An 18,109-nucleotide genomic window follows, 5' to 3' on the forward strand; every position below is an offset into this window, starting at 1 on the left:
TCCATGGTAAGGCAGGATATTAAACCTTACATTAGACACTTCTAGCAGGATTAAAGAGAGCTTGGTATGTCTTGATCATCAACTCAGCTTTAGCCTAGAAAAGAAGCAATTTATACCTAGTAAGCTAGGAAGAAGCTGTAGGAGGGGTAGTTGTTTTGTTTTCTTGTGGGACCGCAGGGGTTTGTTGCCTCTGATTTCACGGGGATGTTATTCAGCAACCCAATGGGTCCCTACCAGTCCTACCTGTCTACTTAAAAAAAAAAAAAAAAAAAAAAAAGAGCCTGACAGGATACCAAATGCGTTAGGACAGGGTAATCGTCACACGACTCGCTATCAAATTTCAGTAACAGGAAAAAAAAAAAAAAAACAAAAACGTAACTTACTCCTTTTCATATTTAAGCAGAACGATCGATTTGCCAGCCTACCCAAAGCAGCAGCACAACCCCCAGTCACCGCAGCACCTGCGCCCGCCGCCCATCCGGAGCAGCCGGCCGGCCTGCCGCGCAGACCGTGCCCGCCTTGTGGTACTGACCGCCGGCTCAGCGGCCTCGGGCCTCGCCGTGTGCGCCCCCGCCGAGGCGGTTGTCTTGGAAGCTTGCCTCAGAAGCCCTTTGTGGTAACTTCCCCCAGAGAAAGGTGGGGCCGGCCGGGGAGTATCACCGCTCGGTAGCCATAGTGACACGCACACTAGAAATACCGAGAAAGCAGAGACCGGGGGACTCGATCGATCTCTCCGTCACGCACGGAAGCGCTCCCGTCCTGCGCCTGTCGGCTGCTGTTCGAAGGAACGCCCGTTCGCACGTGAAGTGTCCCCCTCAGCCGATGTTCATGCCGATGTGAGGAGCCGTTGGATAAAATAATTCACGTACCGCACAGAGGGGTGAAACCAAGGCCTCAGCAGGTGCTCTGCTGAGGTGCTCGGGTTTGCTGGGGGTTTTTTTGGTGAGGCGGCGAGGGGTGGCACTGCCCTGGGGGTTATGTCAAGACAGCATCGGGGCGCCCTGCCCCCAGTTCCCCTGTCACCCTGACCCCAAAGAGACGGTTATCCCGTGGAGACTTCCCGAGAGACGCCGAGAGACCCCAGCCGACCTCCGCCCCCGCCACACGCTCCCCCGCCTCAGCGCCTCAGCGCAGCCCCTCAGCCCCGCCCGCCCCCGCAGGGCGCGGCGGCGGCGGCGGCTTCCAGCCCCTCTGACAACACGGTCCAACCGCGGGCATGCGGCCGAGCCCACCGGCGGGGAGGGGGGGGGCGAAGCGACCCCCAACAGGGTCGGCAGTGGTACGCTCGGCGGGCGGCGCGGGGTTCCCGCCTTCGGGTGCGCGCGAGCCGTCTCTTCTCAGCTGGCTGTGGGGGAGCGGGCAGGGCGAGTGGGGTTGTCTTGTCGCCCGTGTCGGGAGCGCTGTTGTCCTGCTCCACCTGTCGGTGACGCCCGCGCACTGAGGAGTAAAAGGCTCTGAGTGTCCTGTGCCGCTGAGACGGTGAGGTCTTAGTTCTAGCCAGGGCACTTCGTGTAGACAAAACTGCAGCGGTGGGAAGGAGGGTCGGCAGGCCTCAGTGGGGGCGGGTTGCAGTGGTGCAGCTGGTGCCTCTGCCCTGTTGCGTGAGGGGGTGGGATTCACCCCACCTGTGGGTGCCACTTGGGAGGTGATAGTTTTGATCAGAAAACCATGTTTTGGATGCGCTCAGGGTCTTCAAACAGTGGGTAACTAAAGCGAAGTTATAGTCAATGCAAATGTCAGGTGCCTATCTTAAAGAAGGGTGGCGTTCAGAAAAACGATGAGACTGTTTGAAGTGCCTGTTATTGCATAATTACTACATTCAGTTGAAATACACAGTTAAAAATTAATATCTACTCATTTTATTTTTGTTATAAATACAGGTTTCACTGTTAACATGAAGCAAACAAGAAACCTTAAATTCCAAAATCAGATCATGAGCTACAATACCTAAAAAAGGATACTGAGAGAGCATGGATGGCAAGATGTTAGAGATTAAATAAGGGTGTCAGTTTTATGACAGGCAAAAATACATTTTAAATCTTTAATTTTCCCCCAGTGAAATATCATAGTTCAAAACAGGGGTGGGAGGCTTAACAAAAATGCCTTTGGAAGACATAACATATATCATAATAACATACACAAAAACAAAAGTGATGAGTTTTCCTGCTGGAAAAATACAACATTAATAATACAACATACTATTTTTAATTTACTGTTTCAGTTCAGTTGCCAGTGGCACTGTTGCTTAATGCTGCCAAGTGCTGAGCACATCCTGTCTTCTGAGGAAACAAATGATGCCATGGAATAAGGACACACACAAAACAGCACACAACATGGCAGCTCCCTGAACTCCCATCCTCAGTCAAAATTTAGAGGGTAAACCACAGTTTTAAGAGCATGATGAAAAGAAACAGTGATTGACAAACCGTTAAGATACTGCCCATGATAAGGACTGGAAAAATAAGGGCTTGGCATTCATAGTGTACATTTAGATTATCAACTAATAGAATATTAAGATATGTAATTGTTTTACAAAATTCAATGTCCTGAATAAATATTTTAAACTCCATTTTAACAAATCATTGCATTGTAATAAGTTAGAAGTCAATAAGGTTGCTAACTTAGTAAAAAAATCACTAACTTAGAAGCATTAGTTCTTTAGTGTTACATATTCTTAAAAAGTTTTGATTAAAAAAAAAAGTTAATTAGTTTTAGCTAATGAATTACTTTTAGTCCCTCTCAGGAAGCAATGGATATAAGAGAAAAATGAGTGTTAAGCACACCGAACCAATATCTTTATTGTACTGCTTTGGTAAAGAAGTTACATGTAAAGACTTGTAAATATTGAATGACTGGGAAAATAATTCAGTTATGTAATTTTAATTCCTGCTTAGTAGTTGTTCATTTACATGATCTATTTCCACCTAACTTTACTGTGTTTCTGTCTGGAAACCCATTCAGTCTCTGGGTAGTGCACACATTCTAACTTCTGGTTCACCTCTCTCATTGCAATTTTTTGTTGTTTGTAAAAAGACAGTTCATACCACATAGAAGTGATGATTTTGTTTGTAATACATGGTTTATCTGGTATTGGAATTTTTGTTTCATGGAGCCTGATGTTCAGAGATAGTTTCAGTATTTTCAGAAGCATTCATATTGTGTCTTTCAGATCCACCTTGCAAATGTATGTTAAAGATTCTGTAAGGAGAATTTTTACTAAAAATAGGAATTGTGTTAATAATCTGGAATTATATGAGTGCTTTTCAAAATACTGTCTTTTCACTCATATGGTAAGGTTTATGTGCTTCAGTGTCTCATCACTGATATTAATGCAAACTGTTTATAAGAAAATGTGTAAGTTGAAGCCTGACTAGTTATGTATTAGAGCATCTACACATGTAAAAGGTCTAGATCCTGCATTAATGTGTGCCTGGTAAAATCTCATTTGCTTAATTTTTTAACATTTTTTAAGTTAATCAAACATAAGAAAATTTCATCTGTTTCCTCTAAAATATGCACAGTAGAGAATGAGTAATTGTTTCAATTGACTGAATTTCCTACTCTTTGTGGACAGGAAGACCAGTCTGTTTTAGCGGCATATCTAAAGAGAAATTGGTCATATGTTTTAAAAGCATCCTAACTGCAGACCACTAATATATTTAGGTAAAATTGCATCATTGTATCTATGGAAGTGGATTCGGGTTATTTTTTAATGGCAGCAAAAGATTCCAAATTCAGCTATATCATCTAACAGTTTGGTAGATTTTGCTTGAGCTTTCTGACATCCATTACATTTCTTAGAAATGCAAGATCTTAGCTTCACATGCAAAAATAGTTTTAATTTTTAAAAAAGTGTTCTTTGTCCTGCTTACATTTGTGCATATGAAATCTTTTGACATAGTATGAATGAGAAATAAATGAATTCATGGATGTATTTTTTATATATACAGTGATCACTGGATTACGTGGTCCAGAAATAAATGAATCACAGCCATGAAGAAACTATGAAGAAAATCAGTGTGGTGAACCTTGATAAACTTTTAGATAACTTCTCAGAGATAGAAAAGGTAAGTAAAGAAGGTAAAAAATGTTGAAACTACTATCTATAAATATTTTGTGACATTTTAATAAGCTTGTCAAGTGAAAATTTCTTCTAAGTGGTATCAGTTTATTCTGATTAATATGCTATGTGATACCAACTTTGGAAAGTGTTTGTATTGACTGTATCTCAACATGATATGAGTGACTTCTCTGACAACTGAGAAGCCATTGTTTCTGTGCTAGAATTTCAACGGTGCAGAGGCCAATTTTGGCTTCTCAGGAAAAGCGCGGAAGTGTCCCTTGGTATCAGAAGCTGCTATTGGAGATAACAATATTACACAGCTTTGCTGGACTATCCTTTCAGAAATTGTTCCTTGTTCTAGAAATATGTCATCACCATAGCAGGAGCATCTGTTGTTTTATTTCATATGCATTGAGCTCCCTTTATTTTACGTATATGTCAGTTCTTAAAAGATTGATCCACTGAGGAAAATCGGTACTGTATTTCTTGTTAGACCCATGCTGGTCAACTCACTGGTGATTTCCTGATCAGTAAATCCATACTAGAGATAGTATAAAAGGGGCACCTGAAATAAATTTAGCATTTTGCATGTAAAAAACTTACTATATCAATTCCTATTCACACCCATTACTCAGTGGTGCTCAGTGAGGGCATTGACAGCCTAATATGCAAAGCAGTAGAAAGAACCTTGCCAAGGATTGATCCAGACTGTGGTCTACAGAATTGAGAAGAAACCAGTTTATAACTAGCAATGTAAGTTGACATTCTTAGTTCCGCAGGGTAAACTTGCAATAGCACAGACTCTCAAGTCTAGCATTGTTCTTCTCTATAGCAGAATTTCCAGACTGGCAAATAATAGAGTTTTGACTGCAGTGTTGTGAAATTTTTAAATTTTATATTAATTGAAAACTTAAAATATATTAATATAACTTTAGCCTTTTTGCAATTTTCTAGAACATATCAGAAATTAGTGAAGCAAATAAACTACAGGTTCTTCAGCTGGAAAAATGTAACAGGTTGTTAACTTTAAGCCAGTCAAAGGAGGAATCAGTAAAAGAAGGTAAGTTATTTTTTAAAAATGGTATGGTTTTTGCATATATTCAGGAAGTTCTGAGAAATATTTCCATCATTTTCAGTCATATAAAATACAAAAATAAAATAGCAAGGGTATAAGATAATGTGTGAAAAACAGTAATGCTTAATCTTGGGTCATGTAATGGAATCCATCTCATTTGCATAAACCAGATAACTTTAATCCACAAACATATCTTGAGAACTGCATTAAAGTAACTATTTTCCAGTTGATATTAATATCTATCACTTTAAGAGATTTTTGAGTGCATGCTGTACCTATGAAAGAAAAACTTTCCTTTTTTATTTTCTTTCATTTTCTCCTCTTCATCTTTTTTATTTTGATTGTGTTATCTCCTTTTCCAAGGAAACAGTGTGTTGGCAGGGAAAGAGGGAGACGTTCATATGAGCTTGGTACACCTGATGATGTTACTGTGCCCAAATGTTTACCTTTCCCATCCATACAGGCCTCTTGAGCTTCTAGTGAACTGCCACAGTTTACAAAGGCAGCATTTTTAAGCAAAATAACAGCAGTAGTTTTACCTAAAGTGCTAGCCTGTGACTTATATTAATCCATAAGCAGCTCAGCTGTGTGTGTAGAACAGTAGGGTCAACATTTGTGAAAAGTAAGGTCAGCACTGACACTATCATGCCCCCAGCTGAGCTGTTCCATTAGTATCAATATGACAAATGTTTCAGTTCGCCTGGTCACCAGAAACATTTTGCCCAATGAGAAATGAGCCAGATGCATTCCTGAACGCATATTTTGCTGCCTTCTGAAATGTCAAAGCTTGCCTGTAATTGGAGATGGCGTGTCAGACTGGTGGGGCTGGTGCTCCGAGATAGCATAAAGAATTATATTTCTTAGTTGCTTAGATTTGATTTGTTTAGGGACAATCTGATACCCCAGGTTGGCATTTGGAATATATTTTCCCTGTACCATGCTGACTGGTATATTGAAGTTTTAGTATTCCTCTTTGAATTTTGCTCACTTAAATTAATTCTGAAAGGACCTTGGGTATTGGTGGAATCTCAGTGTCTTGTTCTACCTAGGCATTTGTTTAACTTCTGTAAGACTAAAAAGCTGTCCAAAGTGATTATACTTTTTATCTGTGTGAGATTTAATCTCTGAAGAGGTCAGATTAAACAATGTCACAGCCCGCTTTGTGTTTATAATGTCACTGTCAAGATTTTATCTCGGTGACATTTCCAACTCGGTTATAAAGCGTAAGGAATAGCATACAATCTTTCAAGGTTGAGTTCAATTAAGCTGATACCACTGTTGTAAGTTTATTCCATAGGCTGTACTTGTGTTACTGTCAGCTTTAATGTGATCAGTTTTGGTTGTATTTCTTTTACTTTGTATAGCGGATGTCATTATGGTGCTAAATTGTTGTGAATGGTAATAGTAGTTAATATTAAGAGGATTCAAACTGTTCAGTGGAAGCTAAATAATGAAATGGCATTTACTATTTTACAGGTGGGAATTATAAGCCTCTACATCATAATAACAAAGTTGCCAAATAAAGGAGGAATTAAAGAGAAAATTATTAAATTAAGACCTTTTTTTAATTCTAGAACTATATATTTTCAGATGGGTATTTGAAAAGAGAAATAATATCTAGTACTTAGCATATATTTGTGGTTGCTTATTCTTCTGTAGTTTGCAGAGTTGCTGAAAGGTGCACCTTTTTGTAGAACTTTGTTCTCTGACAAGTAAACTTGCTAGAAGTTAGGAAACAGGATAGGAATAATCTTAGTTTCATGCTGGAGTGAGATTGCCAGTTGGTTTCACTCAGATCTTCTCTGGAAATTAAATAATTTAGTATAATCAGAAATTAATTGTAAAAGCTATTGAGTGAGTGAAGTTTGCTAATGATGCTAATCTATTCAGTTATACCAAGAATCTCCTGATACAGAATGACAAGTGATAAAAGGGGAGATGAAAACCCACAGCAGTGCATATGGGAGGCATTTTATATAAACGCTGGTTGGCCCTAGTTGGCTACTTTTCACGAAAGAGATCATGGTGTCCTTCTGGACAGTTCTCTGAAAATACTAGCGGTCAAAAAAGCAAACACAGTGATAGGCATGATTATGGAGGAAAGAGAAACAAACGTCGTATCCCTGTAAAGTCTGTGATTTTCATGTAATGTTCCAGTCCCCATGTTTCAAAACAGATATACCAGAACTAGAAAAGGTAACAGAGAAGGTGGCAAGGTTTGGTATTGTCAGGGAGGAGCAAGGGACAGGAAATCAGGAACCGCTTGTGTAACAACGCCCACAGAGGTAGAGGCTTCACCAGCTGAGACTTGCTCCCACTGTACCCATGCAGGGCTGGCCCAGTGAGGGCGGTCAGGGTCAGCCAAAAGTCCACATTACCAAACAAGTACGTAGGGATGGAACAGGTCCAAGGTCAAGACAGGAGGCTGAGTCAGGATCGGGTTCAGAAATGGTAACGAGGGCCAGACGTGATCTAGTGATCTCTAGCAGGTCCCTAGTGATGAGGCAGATCTGAAATCAAGCCAGGAAGTCACTCCCTAGGTCATGACCAGGGTCTAGATCTACATAGTATGTGGCTGCAACACAGCTGCAGCATAGCTCAAGGTGGGCCAAGGGCAAAGCCTCAGCTTAAAAACAGCTCCCAAGGGAAGGAGGGGCAGACATTTCTGAGTCTTCTTCCAGCGTTCTTCAAACAGCTTTTTTCAAAATCACCAGCTGTACTATTTCTAAGTTGGCCTTGAGCCCAGCCAAACACCCAGGAGGTGGGTGGGGGAGAATGCACTTGGGGCCCTCACAGGTTTTGTCACAATTTTGGAACATCTGAAGAAAGACTTAAGTTGACTGGAAGCTTTTCAGCCTGAAGAGAAGGAATAGAGCTGATATGACTCATAGCTGTAAAATTATGAATGGCATCGAGAAAGTGACTAGGGAATGAATATTCAGTATTTCATGTAATAAGAGAACTAGATGGAAATCAAACTTGTGGACTGATTTAAAGCAAACAGAAGGAGGAACTTTTCCATACTTTACAAAATAAAGTTGTTAAATCAATTCCAGAGAAGCTTGTGGATAACAGAAGTATAGACTAGTCCAAAAAGATTAGAAAAATTCATGTAACAAAATTTAACAAATCTGTTAAACACAAAGACAGTAACTCTCACTCAGGTCACCCTTATTTTTGTGTTTTGGAAGCTGAGAGGATATATTAAGGGTAGTGTTTATCCAGCTTTTCTTACTCTTTCCTGAAGTATCTACTAAGTATTGTAAATTGGGATAGTGAACTAGATGGAAGTTTGGTAAGACTCATTAGAGGCATTTGTTTCTCTATTAAGCACAAATGACAATGCAGGACTGTCATTCAGAAACAGATGAAGAGGCTTCATTATTGAGAAAAACAAAAAGGAAGGGGTTTGTACCAAATAGGTTTTTTAAAGGGAAAGGAAAAGGTGGACAAAAAGAAGAAATTATTTTTACCATAAAATTTAGGGGATAAAAGATAGCAGAGCAAGTGAAAGAGACAGCTCAGGAAATCAGAGCAGCTGGGATGACTGCAACAAGGACTGTGGAAGTAGAATGGACTGAAAACAGATGAAAGTCAAAAGACAGATTTGAGCTTTGTAAATAGTAGTGCCTCACTTCGATGAGATAAGAGTGAAATGATTTGAGGAGATAGTTACACTGATATAACTGAAAAGGATGACCTCTGGAGCTGTTTTGAAACACATGGTAGAAAAAAAAGGGGGGGTGGTGGCGGAAGTCCGAGTAAAAATACCAGGGCAATCAGTGTGAAATACGAACTGAAGTTTTAGCTGCGGGAATAGTCAGGAAAAAACAAATCTCAATAATTTTGAAGTCATAGTAGTTGGACAAATTAGTATGGATATAGATAGGAGGCAGAATTGTTGAAAGACAAGGATTCTGGTCAATGAGTAAGAGAGATTGCAGAGCTGTTAGTAGCAGTAAGGAAAAAAAGTGAAAAGTAGGAACTTGGAACAATGTGGGACATCTAAGAGGTGGTTCTGAAAGCTACTTGATGATAAGGAAGCAAAAGGTAAATGAGAGATGCCAAAGGGATAGAATTAGATAGTATTTAGAAATTAAGACAGTTATCATGGCTGTTCTGTTAGGTTAACATGCTTACCAATAAGGTAAACACTTCAAGTATCATGAAATGAAGTGCTTATAAGTTTATATTTTTCAACTGTATTCATTAATGGTGATCAGAAAGCAAAGTATCACAAAACATCTTGGGCAGCAAATTGCCATAATCCACAGCGGATGCTGTCAGAAGAACCTTCAGGTAAACAGTTACCATGTTATGGGAGATCAGCAGTGACTGTAACATTAAAAGTATTTCAAAAGGACATTACTGTTGGTGTAGTGATTATAAATTATAGTAAATATATAATGTTTCTAAAGCACGTTGCTTTTTCTTTTTGAAATGGATAGAAATGGTCTTTGCACCTTTATCAAATTCACCTGCAACATTGACCCTTCAAAAGGGGTAATAGCATACTGTGTATTCAGAATCAGAGCACTAAAAGTGTTGTGTCTAATAGTTCAATGCTTTGCAAAACCTTTGACTTGAAAGTCAAAGCACTATGGGATTAAAAAAACACTCTTTATTATTGATGGGGTTATAGAAGGATCCTGTGCAGAGCCAGAGAAGTTGCAAGGGACCAAATGTAACATTGATACTTCCATTCTTACTCTGGCAACAGTTATCCTAACAGACTCTAGTTGTGAGAATGACTTTTATACAGTGATATTGCCAACTGTGGCTTGGAAAAAAATATTTCTCCTAGCCTTATGTCCCAAGCTGTTTCCCAGAAACCAGCTCAGCCACATTTCCTGAAAGTACCATTTGAAGAGTTGGTCCAAAGGCAACTGAAATTGCTGGGTTTGAACTGCTGCGTCAATTTCTTAATCAACATACAATCTTAATGTATGTGCATTCTCAAGTTGAAGAGCATTCTCAAGTTCATCCTCTTAAAAATTTAACACAAAAGCAAATGAATTTACAGGATAGGTAAACAACTCAGCTTTAGAATGTAAGGCTTATCAGTAGACCACAAAGCAATTCACAGAACAGCTAAGGAAAAAACACAAGAGACCACATGCCGGTGAATGGTTTACATATGATTCCAAATAAACATGCCGCTTACAGCAGAGGAGTGGAGAGACAGAGCACTATGGAAGGAAAGGCTGTTGTTCTGCCTACCCTGAAGGGTTCGTGGCTGCTAGTGGTCATGTGGTGGAGGAAGCAGAATTTTATCCTGGCTGAAGAACTCTTTGTTAGTATGAGAAACAGAAATAGGAATAGCATCTCAGGCCCCAAGAAATGTCCAACAACTGTAAGTGAGAACCTGAGGGCTCCTTGATATCCTTGATTGCCAGAAGTCTCTCTCTAGGACTGTTTAAGGTAAAAGAAGACTGGGAATTCTGAAGGAAATGCAAAGGAAGAAAGAAGACTTCTAAAACTCGAGGGAGAGGGGAGAGTGAAACACTTAAACTAAAGATAAGGTGGGAAAAGATGAGCAACTAGGCAAGTGTATACATGTTCTGAAAGGTCATAAACAGGCTTATTTTTGTCTTGATGTGTTCTTTGCTAAACGAAGGTGAGATTCAGGACCTCAGTTTTTGTTTTGCTTAAATCATTGCAGATCCACTTAAGACAGATGCAAGTCTGGCATTCTTGTTTTCTGCTCCTTAACCTTTTCTGTTGTGACTAAGTGGACTCTTGTGGTGTAGGCTACAATTCTGAACTAAAATCTACTGTAGTTTTTAAAAAGAAAGCAGTCAAACTATTGTCTATGGAACACTTAAGGTGGGTCTATTTAGCATTTTCAGGATGTCAAAGGTATTAAAGGAAAAAGCGCTTGATGTAAGTGCACTATAAAAAAAGCCAATAACTTCAATTATAAATGCCGATGGAAGAAACTGCAATGAATTATACATATTAAACATGGAAAAAGAGCACTTAGGCTGTTCACTCTTTCTGCATGTAGGCAGTATTCTTTACAGAGAAGGAACCACACAGAATGCTGTAACAGGTGCTATGCCAGTGATACACAGAGCTGTAAACATTTAGCAAAATTTTGCTTTTTCTTCCTTAATGTAGGCAAGCAAAATTAGTGGATTCCCAGTAATTTCTTCCTGTCACAGCTGTAATTACATGAGGTATTTGCCATGATGCATCCTTTAAAGATAAGAAAGATAAGCAGATATTCTTGGGACTGGAGAAAAGAGTGGCTTGCACTTAAATAGCTGTGATTGATTCATTGTAAGACTAGCTGCTGTCCTATTGTTTACTCAAATGCATAGATGTCTTTCCAATTTGTGCATGAATTGTAAGCACTTGGGTTTATTTCCATATATTTTCAAATGGGAGAAAATTTGTAGTAGAACTAGTTGGTACAAATGGGCATGCTAACCCAGTGCTTCTGACTGTGAATAGAATTTTTCCTCAAATGCTTTTGATCCAGTGCAGCAACTGAGGGCAGGCAACGTTTCTGTGCTGTTCGTGCTCCCTCTGCTGTTTGTTTGGAAGCATGGAAGGGGAGAATACAGCTGGGTAACTTACCCGGCTGCATGAAAAGAGGACTTGATGGAAGGATAGACTAAAGGTCAAAAAGATTGAGTGGAAAACTGAATCTCTGAGCTGGGATCTAAATTCATCTTCCTGACTCCAATTATTTGTAATGTAGTCTTAATTAAATGACCTACAGTTTTTAACAGAGCTTTGGTCTTACGAGATGAGTAACCGTTATTTAGCATACTTTATCTGTTGCGGAAATTAAAAGCCACTTAAGAAATGTAGTGGTACTCTGGAAACAGAAAGAAAGGTGTTAGGAGTAAGCAACCTCAGTTTTAGTGTCCCCTGTCTTCCCAGTCTTTGGATGTTTTGTGACTTTACTGATAAGGTTACAAGGAACATAAGGGATAAAAATAGTATTTAATGAAAACCAAATGTTACATTATAGGCAGTCCATATGGTGTTCAAATACTAAAAATACAATTAAAAAAAATAAAATTATGAAATACAAATATGTAAGCTGATAACAAGTTGCATGTATATAGATACACACACACATAATAATTTTGTTTAAAACAAGATAATAGGGGTATAGTAGAATATTCTGAATCTCTCCACGTTTATGTTGAGCCACAAGATGAATGTTAACATGCACTAAAAAGGGGGTGAGAAACTGCAATGAGTGGGTAGTGTTGGTCTTGTCAAAAAGAATCTTGGCAAAAATGCTGTCAGGAAAGTAAACCTCAGTTTCATTAATTATATCAAATTGCTGGAATGCTGACATGGAAGACTTGCATTATTGCCCAGAAAACAATAACAACCTTGTTTTCTGGCTAGAAAGAAAAATATAATAGCTTTATGAAATTGTTCATATTGCTTGATAAAATTGTTTATAATCTATCATCAAACTAAAAGCTAAAATTAAGCAGTAGTCATGTAATAATAATCTGAGTTATTTCTATACTCAGTAGGAAGACTTAGACAGATATTTAATCAAGATGATTATAAAATATTTGAGAAAAGTTTATAAACAATATATAAAATTAAAATTGTGAATAAATTATTCAGAAATGCTGGATTTTTCATTTCTTTTAGAATGTACTACTCTACAGAATGTGATAAAGGGTCTAACACAAACCATTGAAAACCAGTGTAATGTGAAAGGTAAAAGCAAAAATGTTCTTATATGTACTGTGCTGTAATTTGGAATTAGCAGGCATTTCCTTTTTTTTTGTTTATACTTACTGGTTTTTTAGAGAGAGAAGCTCACTGGCAGCCAAAGAGGAAGGAAAAATAATGCATCTAACATCAATTACATGCAGATTTTGGTGGTCTATATGCTTAATAAATGTCTATTGCTATTATCCTACTTAGAATTCACAAGTAAAGAAGTTCTGCCTCAGTGAGGTTTTTTCAATCAATAGTCGGGCTTTAAATTTATTTCAGCATAGCACAGGCAATTTTACAAAAAGTGAGAAAGTATCATTCAATTGTTGGACTGTAGTCTATTAAAGCATTTATGCATAGTTTTTATCACTTTGTTAAACCAAAAAATCTTAATCCTCAGTGTAATGTTACTTAATTTAGCTGTTATCCATAAATATTTGACAATTACTTACTGCTATTTTAAAATAAAATTTATAAATATTTGCTCTGTCTTTATACCACAGTTTAGCTGTACACCATGTAGTTAATTTTATGCCTGTTGTGTGGTCAAGGCATATTAGCATAAATATTAATACACCTCTAAAATTTGGAAGTATATGGCCACTTTTAATACTCAGAGTGACTTTTAATAATCACAAAAAAGCATTATCTGCTTTTTCTAAATTCTGGTTTTGAGATACTACTTTCTAGTTTTTGGGAAACAAGTACTTAAGAAGTTGCACCTTCCAATTCAAAACTCTTGTAGCCATGATAATAATCCTTTATTTTCTGAGCCAGAGAACTTTGCATCTAGATGTTCTTGAATGCTTCAGTTATCAAAAGCCAAAAGACAGTTCAAAGTAGTAATATCAGGCAAGTATTATGATTAAACTATGATTTTCTTGTTAAAAAAATGGAGACTGAAATTATGTAGTTCTGTAAATGAGTATCATGTCTACAAGAAAAATTGCTTGAAGTTCAGACAAGTCAAAAAAAGAAAGTAATTTCTTTATTCTGCTTTCATGTTAATAATTCTGCCAAAATATACTTTTTAGTCTATCATACAGTTTTTTATTTACGTAGATGAAAATGATAGACTGAAGGGTACCATTCACATCTTGGAAGAGAAATTAAAGGCTTGTGAACTGGTAAGTTACAAATGATCATTCTTTAGGTAGAGGAATAATATTTTATCTCTATTGTAGCAGTTCATCTGTCTTTATATTCTTGGGTTTGCTACTAATACCATTATTGTTGCACTTTTCCTAACATTTATCATGTGTAAAAAAGAGACAAGTTGTCCTCATGACAGTATCAATGTAAGAATGCCTTCGACTAAGAGGTTGAAACTACTAAGCGCTGAGAACTCTGACTCAATCTAAGATAAGCTTTTTATTTTTAGCTGTATTTAGCTTTAAATTCAACTTTACATTCTAAAATCTAATCCCATGCATTAAAATACATTTTTGTGTGGAAATAAGGTTTTGATATTCACATTCCCTGCTGTCCTGCCAGAGAATCGAGAACTGTCTGAATTTTGTCTATAGTTTCTTTGGGAGTAAATGCTCAAAATAAATCTCATTTACTATCTTTCTACTTTTTACCTACACCACTCATTTTTGGAAAGGAGGTAACACCAGCAGGGCTAGTCACAAGCTGTGTTTGTTCTCTGTGCTAAGATTGCACATCTGTTACCTGTATAGGCTTAGGAATCTCACTGCTGATTTTCTTTGCCTGTGTTTGTACTATCTATGAATTAAAATAAAATTTTTATGCCAATAGAGCTGTTATCTTGACGGTTTGAGAATAAAATAAGTAATGCCTTCTGAATGACGTGAGAAAACTATGGTTCTATACATTATATACATGTATGGACATAGTGGAACTTCCTAGTGTTGTTCTGAAGGCACTTTTTTGACTATGTCCATTATATACTGTTACCACCAATCAGTGAGGCCTTTGTGAGTGCCTCCGAGCATTGCTCTGGTGAGTGGCTACCTACCTTGTCAGAAGGCTCTGACAAGGGCTTTGGAGTAAGCACCTCTACATTGGCAGCTACAGCCAATTCCTTGGTAATTCTGGAGTAGCTATTGGAGCAAATTTAAAATAGGTGTGCTCAAACTCTTCATTTGAGTATCAGTGCCACCAGCATCACTAGTGCTGAAATCACTGATGTTTCTACTGCTGCCAGTATGAAGTGGTGGAATCCTTGGTATAAGCAATATTAACAAAATTCATACTTTAAATATGTTTTTGTTATACAATCTTACAGTCAAAAATCCACAAAAGTAAAACTGTAGTCACTTAACTAGCTGCAGCATTGTATCAGATCCTGGATTGGGGAAAGGAATATTACCTCTCCATTTGCCTGTTCTCCTAGTAAGTACAATTTCTGATTTTATATTAACTGATAGCTGTAATACAATGAAATCTGCTACATTTTTCATCTGTGGACTTCAGCCAGATTGTGTTAGAAGTAATTGGGCATTTTGAATTTATTACATGAGGATAAAACAAGTGCATTTTTACATCAGTGCTGTGCTTTGCAGAAGGCTAAAAGCACAGACACCTCAAGATTTTTATGAAGCTTTTTACATTCACAGGAATATAAAGATCAGATTGAGAAACTTATGATAGAAATTAAAAACAAAGAGGAAGACCACAAATTAGAAATAGCACAGTTGAATTGCGATATAAGAAAAAAATGTAAGTAAGTTCTCTGAAGACTGAATGCTATACCATTGGGTAAAACATGTTGTAACTTGTAGGAGCTATACTTCATCTAGGGTAAGTACAAGTTCCACTTCCTAGTGGAAACACAAGAAAGCCAGAAGTGGACAGTGTTTAACCGAATTTTGTCTTTGCTCAAGAGAGTAGACAGTGGCAATGAGGCAACAGTATAGCAACACAGGACGAGCAGAAATTCCCAAATAGGTAGAACAGACACTGGGTACTTGGACCTAAAAATCTGAAGGAATGAAATTTTGGGTTAAATGTTGACTGGAAAATTGCTTTGAACTATAAGCTAGACTGCTGTTAGAGTGTTCCAGCTATGTTCAGGAGAGCAGGACGTTATTTGCACAAATAAATAATACTGCAACAAGAAAAGACTGATTTCAGTATTAATTTTTTCCATTACTGGCATAGCCTTGAAGAGTAGGATTTTTTGGTCATCCATTTAGCTGAAAAAAGCCAAACTCTTTGTAAAAGGTGATGCTTCTTTAAAGAGACTCCATCCTACTGGGATGAGACCGGGTGGTTTTCACATAGTTTTAAAGTATGTTTTTTGTTTGAATGATTTTTTTTTCCTGTGAAATATTGGCCTGCTGTTCAAGAAAGTTTTAATATTTGGAAAATTATGTAATTTTTCTATATAAACATCTTCCATAATCATTGTATTTGGTGTTATTGTGTTACTAGTTGAAGTAAAAGAAGTGGAGTATAGAGAACAGAGAGAGAAAAAAGAACTGAAAATATTAGAGTTAACTAGACAGCTGAAAATTCAAAATGAAGAGAAGCAGAATGAAATAATTAAACTGCAGGTAGAGGTATGCATTACAAAGCTGAATTAAAGATCAGCTGGGCATTGGGTAAATTTAGAAGAGACTGTGTAGTGAAAAATGTTAATTAGTACTTAACAAAGTAATATGATAGAATCTAGGGAACTTAAAAAAACTATTGTCTTAACAAAGATCAGTGGCATGTGCTCCCTTCCACAATGGTATGAGTCACTTCAGCTCAGGAATCAAGTTCTACCTGCTGTATAGAGAGACTGAAGTTTGCTGTGTTCTTGTTTTAAAGTAAATTATTTTGAAAACTTTGCTAATTTTTGAGCTATAAAAAAAAAACCCAAAACTATGTTTTCTGCTTATTTTTATTCAATTTCTGAATGCCAGGAAGATACATTTTTTTATAAACTTCCAAGAGCTTAAAGACTTCTAATCCTGCAGATACTTGAGTCAGCATTCAACATATATTTCACGGCTCAGGTTTTAAGCCACTATCATTACAGAAACAATTAAGGAAATACTTTGAACCTTTCACATATTAAAAAATAAGTAAGGTGTGGAAGTGCTCAGGCTGAGTTGCTCTTGGAACGTGAGGGAAGGACGACGGTTTCAGAGGTTTTTAGCATCCTCTGCATTTTTCCCTCCTGCAGACATGCAGCTGTGGAGACTTCAAATAATTTTTTTTAGTAATTATCCTGTTTGTCTAAATGTATTTGGTTTATCATATTTCTACTATTTACTTATTGCAATATTTTGAGGCATTTTTTTAAGAAACATAACTTTTGAAAATAAACTTAAGTAGCTTCATTATCCTAGGATTAAATCATAGAAAAGCTTGCTAATGCTACTTTCAGGAACAAAATCCAATTTAAAAAAAGTTAAAATTATACTTGTATTATTTAACATACTTTTTTCCCTGTTGATTCTTAATGTTTTGTCTTTTCCCAATTCTTTTAGTTCAATGCTAAATTAGCAAGAGTTCAGAATAAAGCAACAAAATCATATTCAGATGCTTCTGTCTTGCCACAAAGCATCTATCGAAGGGTATGTGCTTTAATAGCCTGTAGTCTGCAGATACTAAATACTGTTACAGCCTGTTTGACACAGCACTTCCCTGGTGGTCTACTGTGTCTGTTCTGCAACAAGACTTTGGGAATGGAGGAGCGTAGGGGCGTGGAGTTTCATGCGTTAGGGGTCCATCTTACTCTCCCACACACCCCTCCCACCTTTAGACAACTAATTTCATGTCTCTTTGCACTGATGTTGTGATAGCTGGGGTTCACAAAAACAAAAGCCCACATGTGAAGTGGTTTTAGTACAGTTTTAGTTAACCTGGGAACTTAAGATAGAACTGACATAAATGACTGTGATATAAATTATATATGTGCATTACTGGTTTTGTAGGCTTGGGACTTTGGGATGTCACAAAAATAGGATTCTGGGGAAGTCATCTTTGTAATTTTGTGATAACAAAATACTGAGAAAAATATCCTTATTAGAGTATTTCTCATTAGTAATAACATGTTGTATTGGTACATAATTCTATGTGATGTTTAACAATGGTGCCTTTGCTTCCATTTTTTACAGAAGCTCCAGCATCTCCAGGAGGAAAAAAACAAGGAAATTGAAATTCTCCAAAACACCATAAGAGACTTAGAGCAACGTCTTAATAAAGGCCAGAACCTGCATTTCAAACGGAGGCGATTTTGAGTAGATCACATAAAGTATTTCAGTAGTAGATACTATAAGAAATAGAAGCAGTGTATTTCAAGCTGGGCACCT

The 18,109-nt window shown here is 37.5% G+C and overlaps 1 protein-coding gene across 1 annotated transcript; it reads left to right on the forward strand.

Moving 5' to 3' along the window:
- Nucleotides 1-1,363: 1,363 nt before the first annotated feature.
- Nucleotides 1,364-18,037, forward strand: CCDC152 (coiled-coil domain containing 152). The gene is made up of 9 exons (XM_075019421.1): nt 1,364-1,479; nt 3,951-4,067; nt 5,018-5,123; nt 12,768-12,836; nt 13,902-13,966; nt 15,422-15,524; nt 16,239-16,366; nt 17,285-17,371; nt 17,915-18,037. The coding sequence occupies exons 2-9, from the start codon at nt 3,981-3,983 to the stop codon at nt 18,035-18,037; spliced, it is 768 nt and encodes a 255-aa protein (XP_074875522.1). The 5' UTR covers nt 1,364-1,479; nt 3,951-3,980.
- Nucleotides 18,038-18,109: the final 72 nt, after the last annotated feature.

The sequence above is a fragment of the Buteo buteo genome, chromosome Z (assembly GCF_964188355.1).
Source record: "Buteo buteo chromosome Z, bButBut1.hap1.1, whole genome shotgun sequence".
Taxonomy (NCBI): Eukaryota; Metazoa; Chordata; class Aves; order Accipitriformes; family Accipitridae; genus Buteo; species Buteo buteo.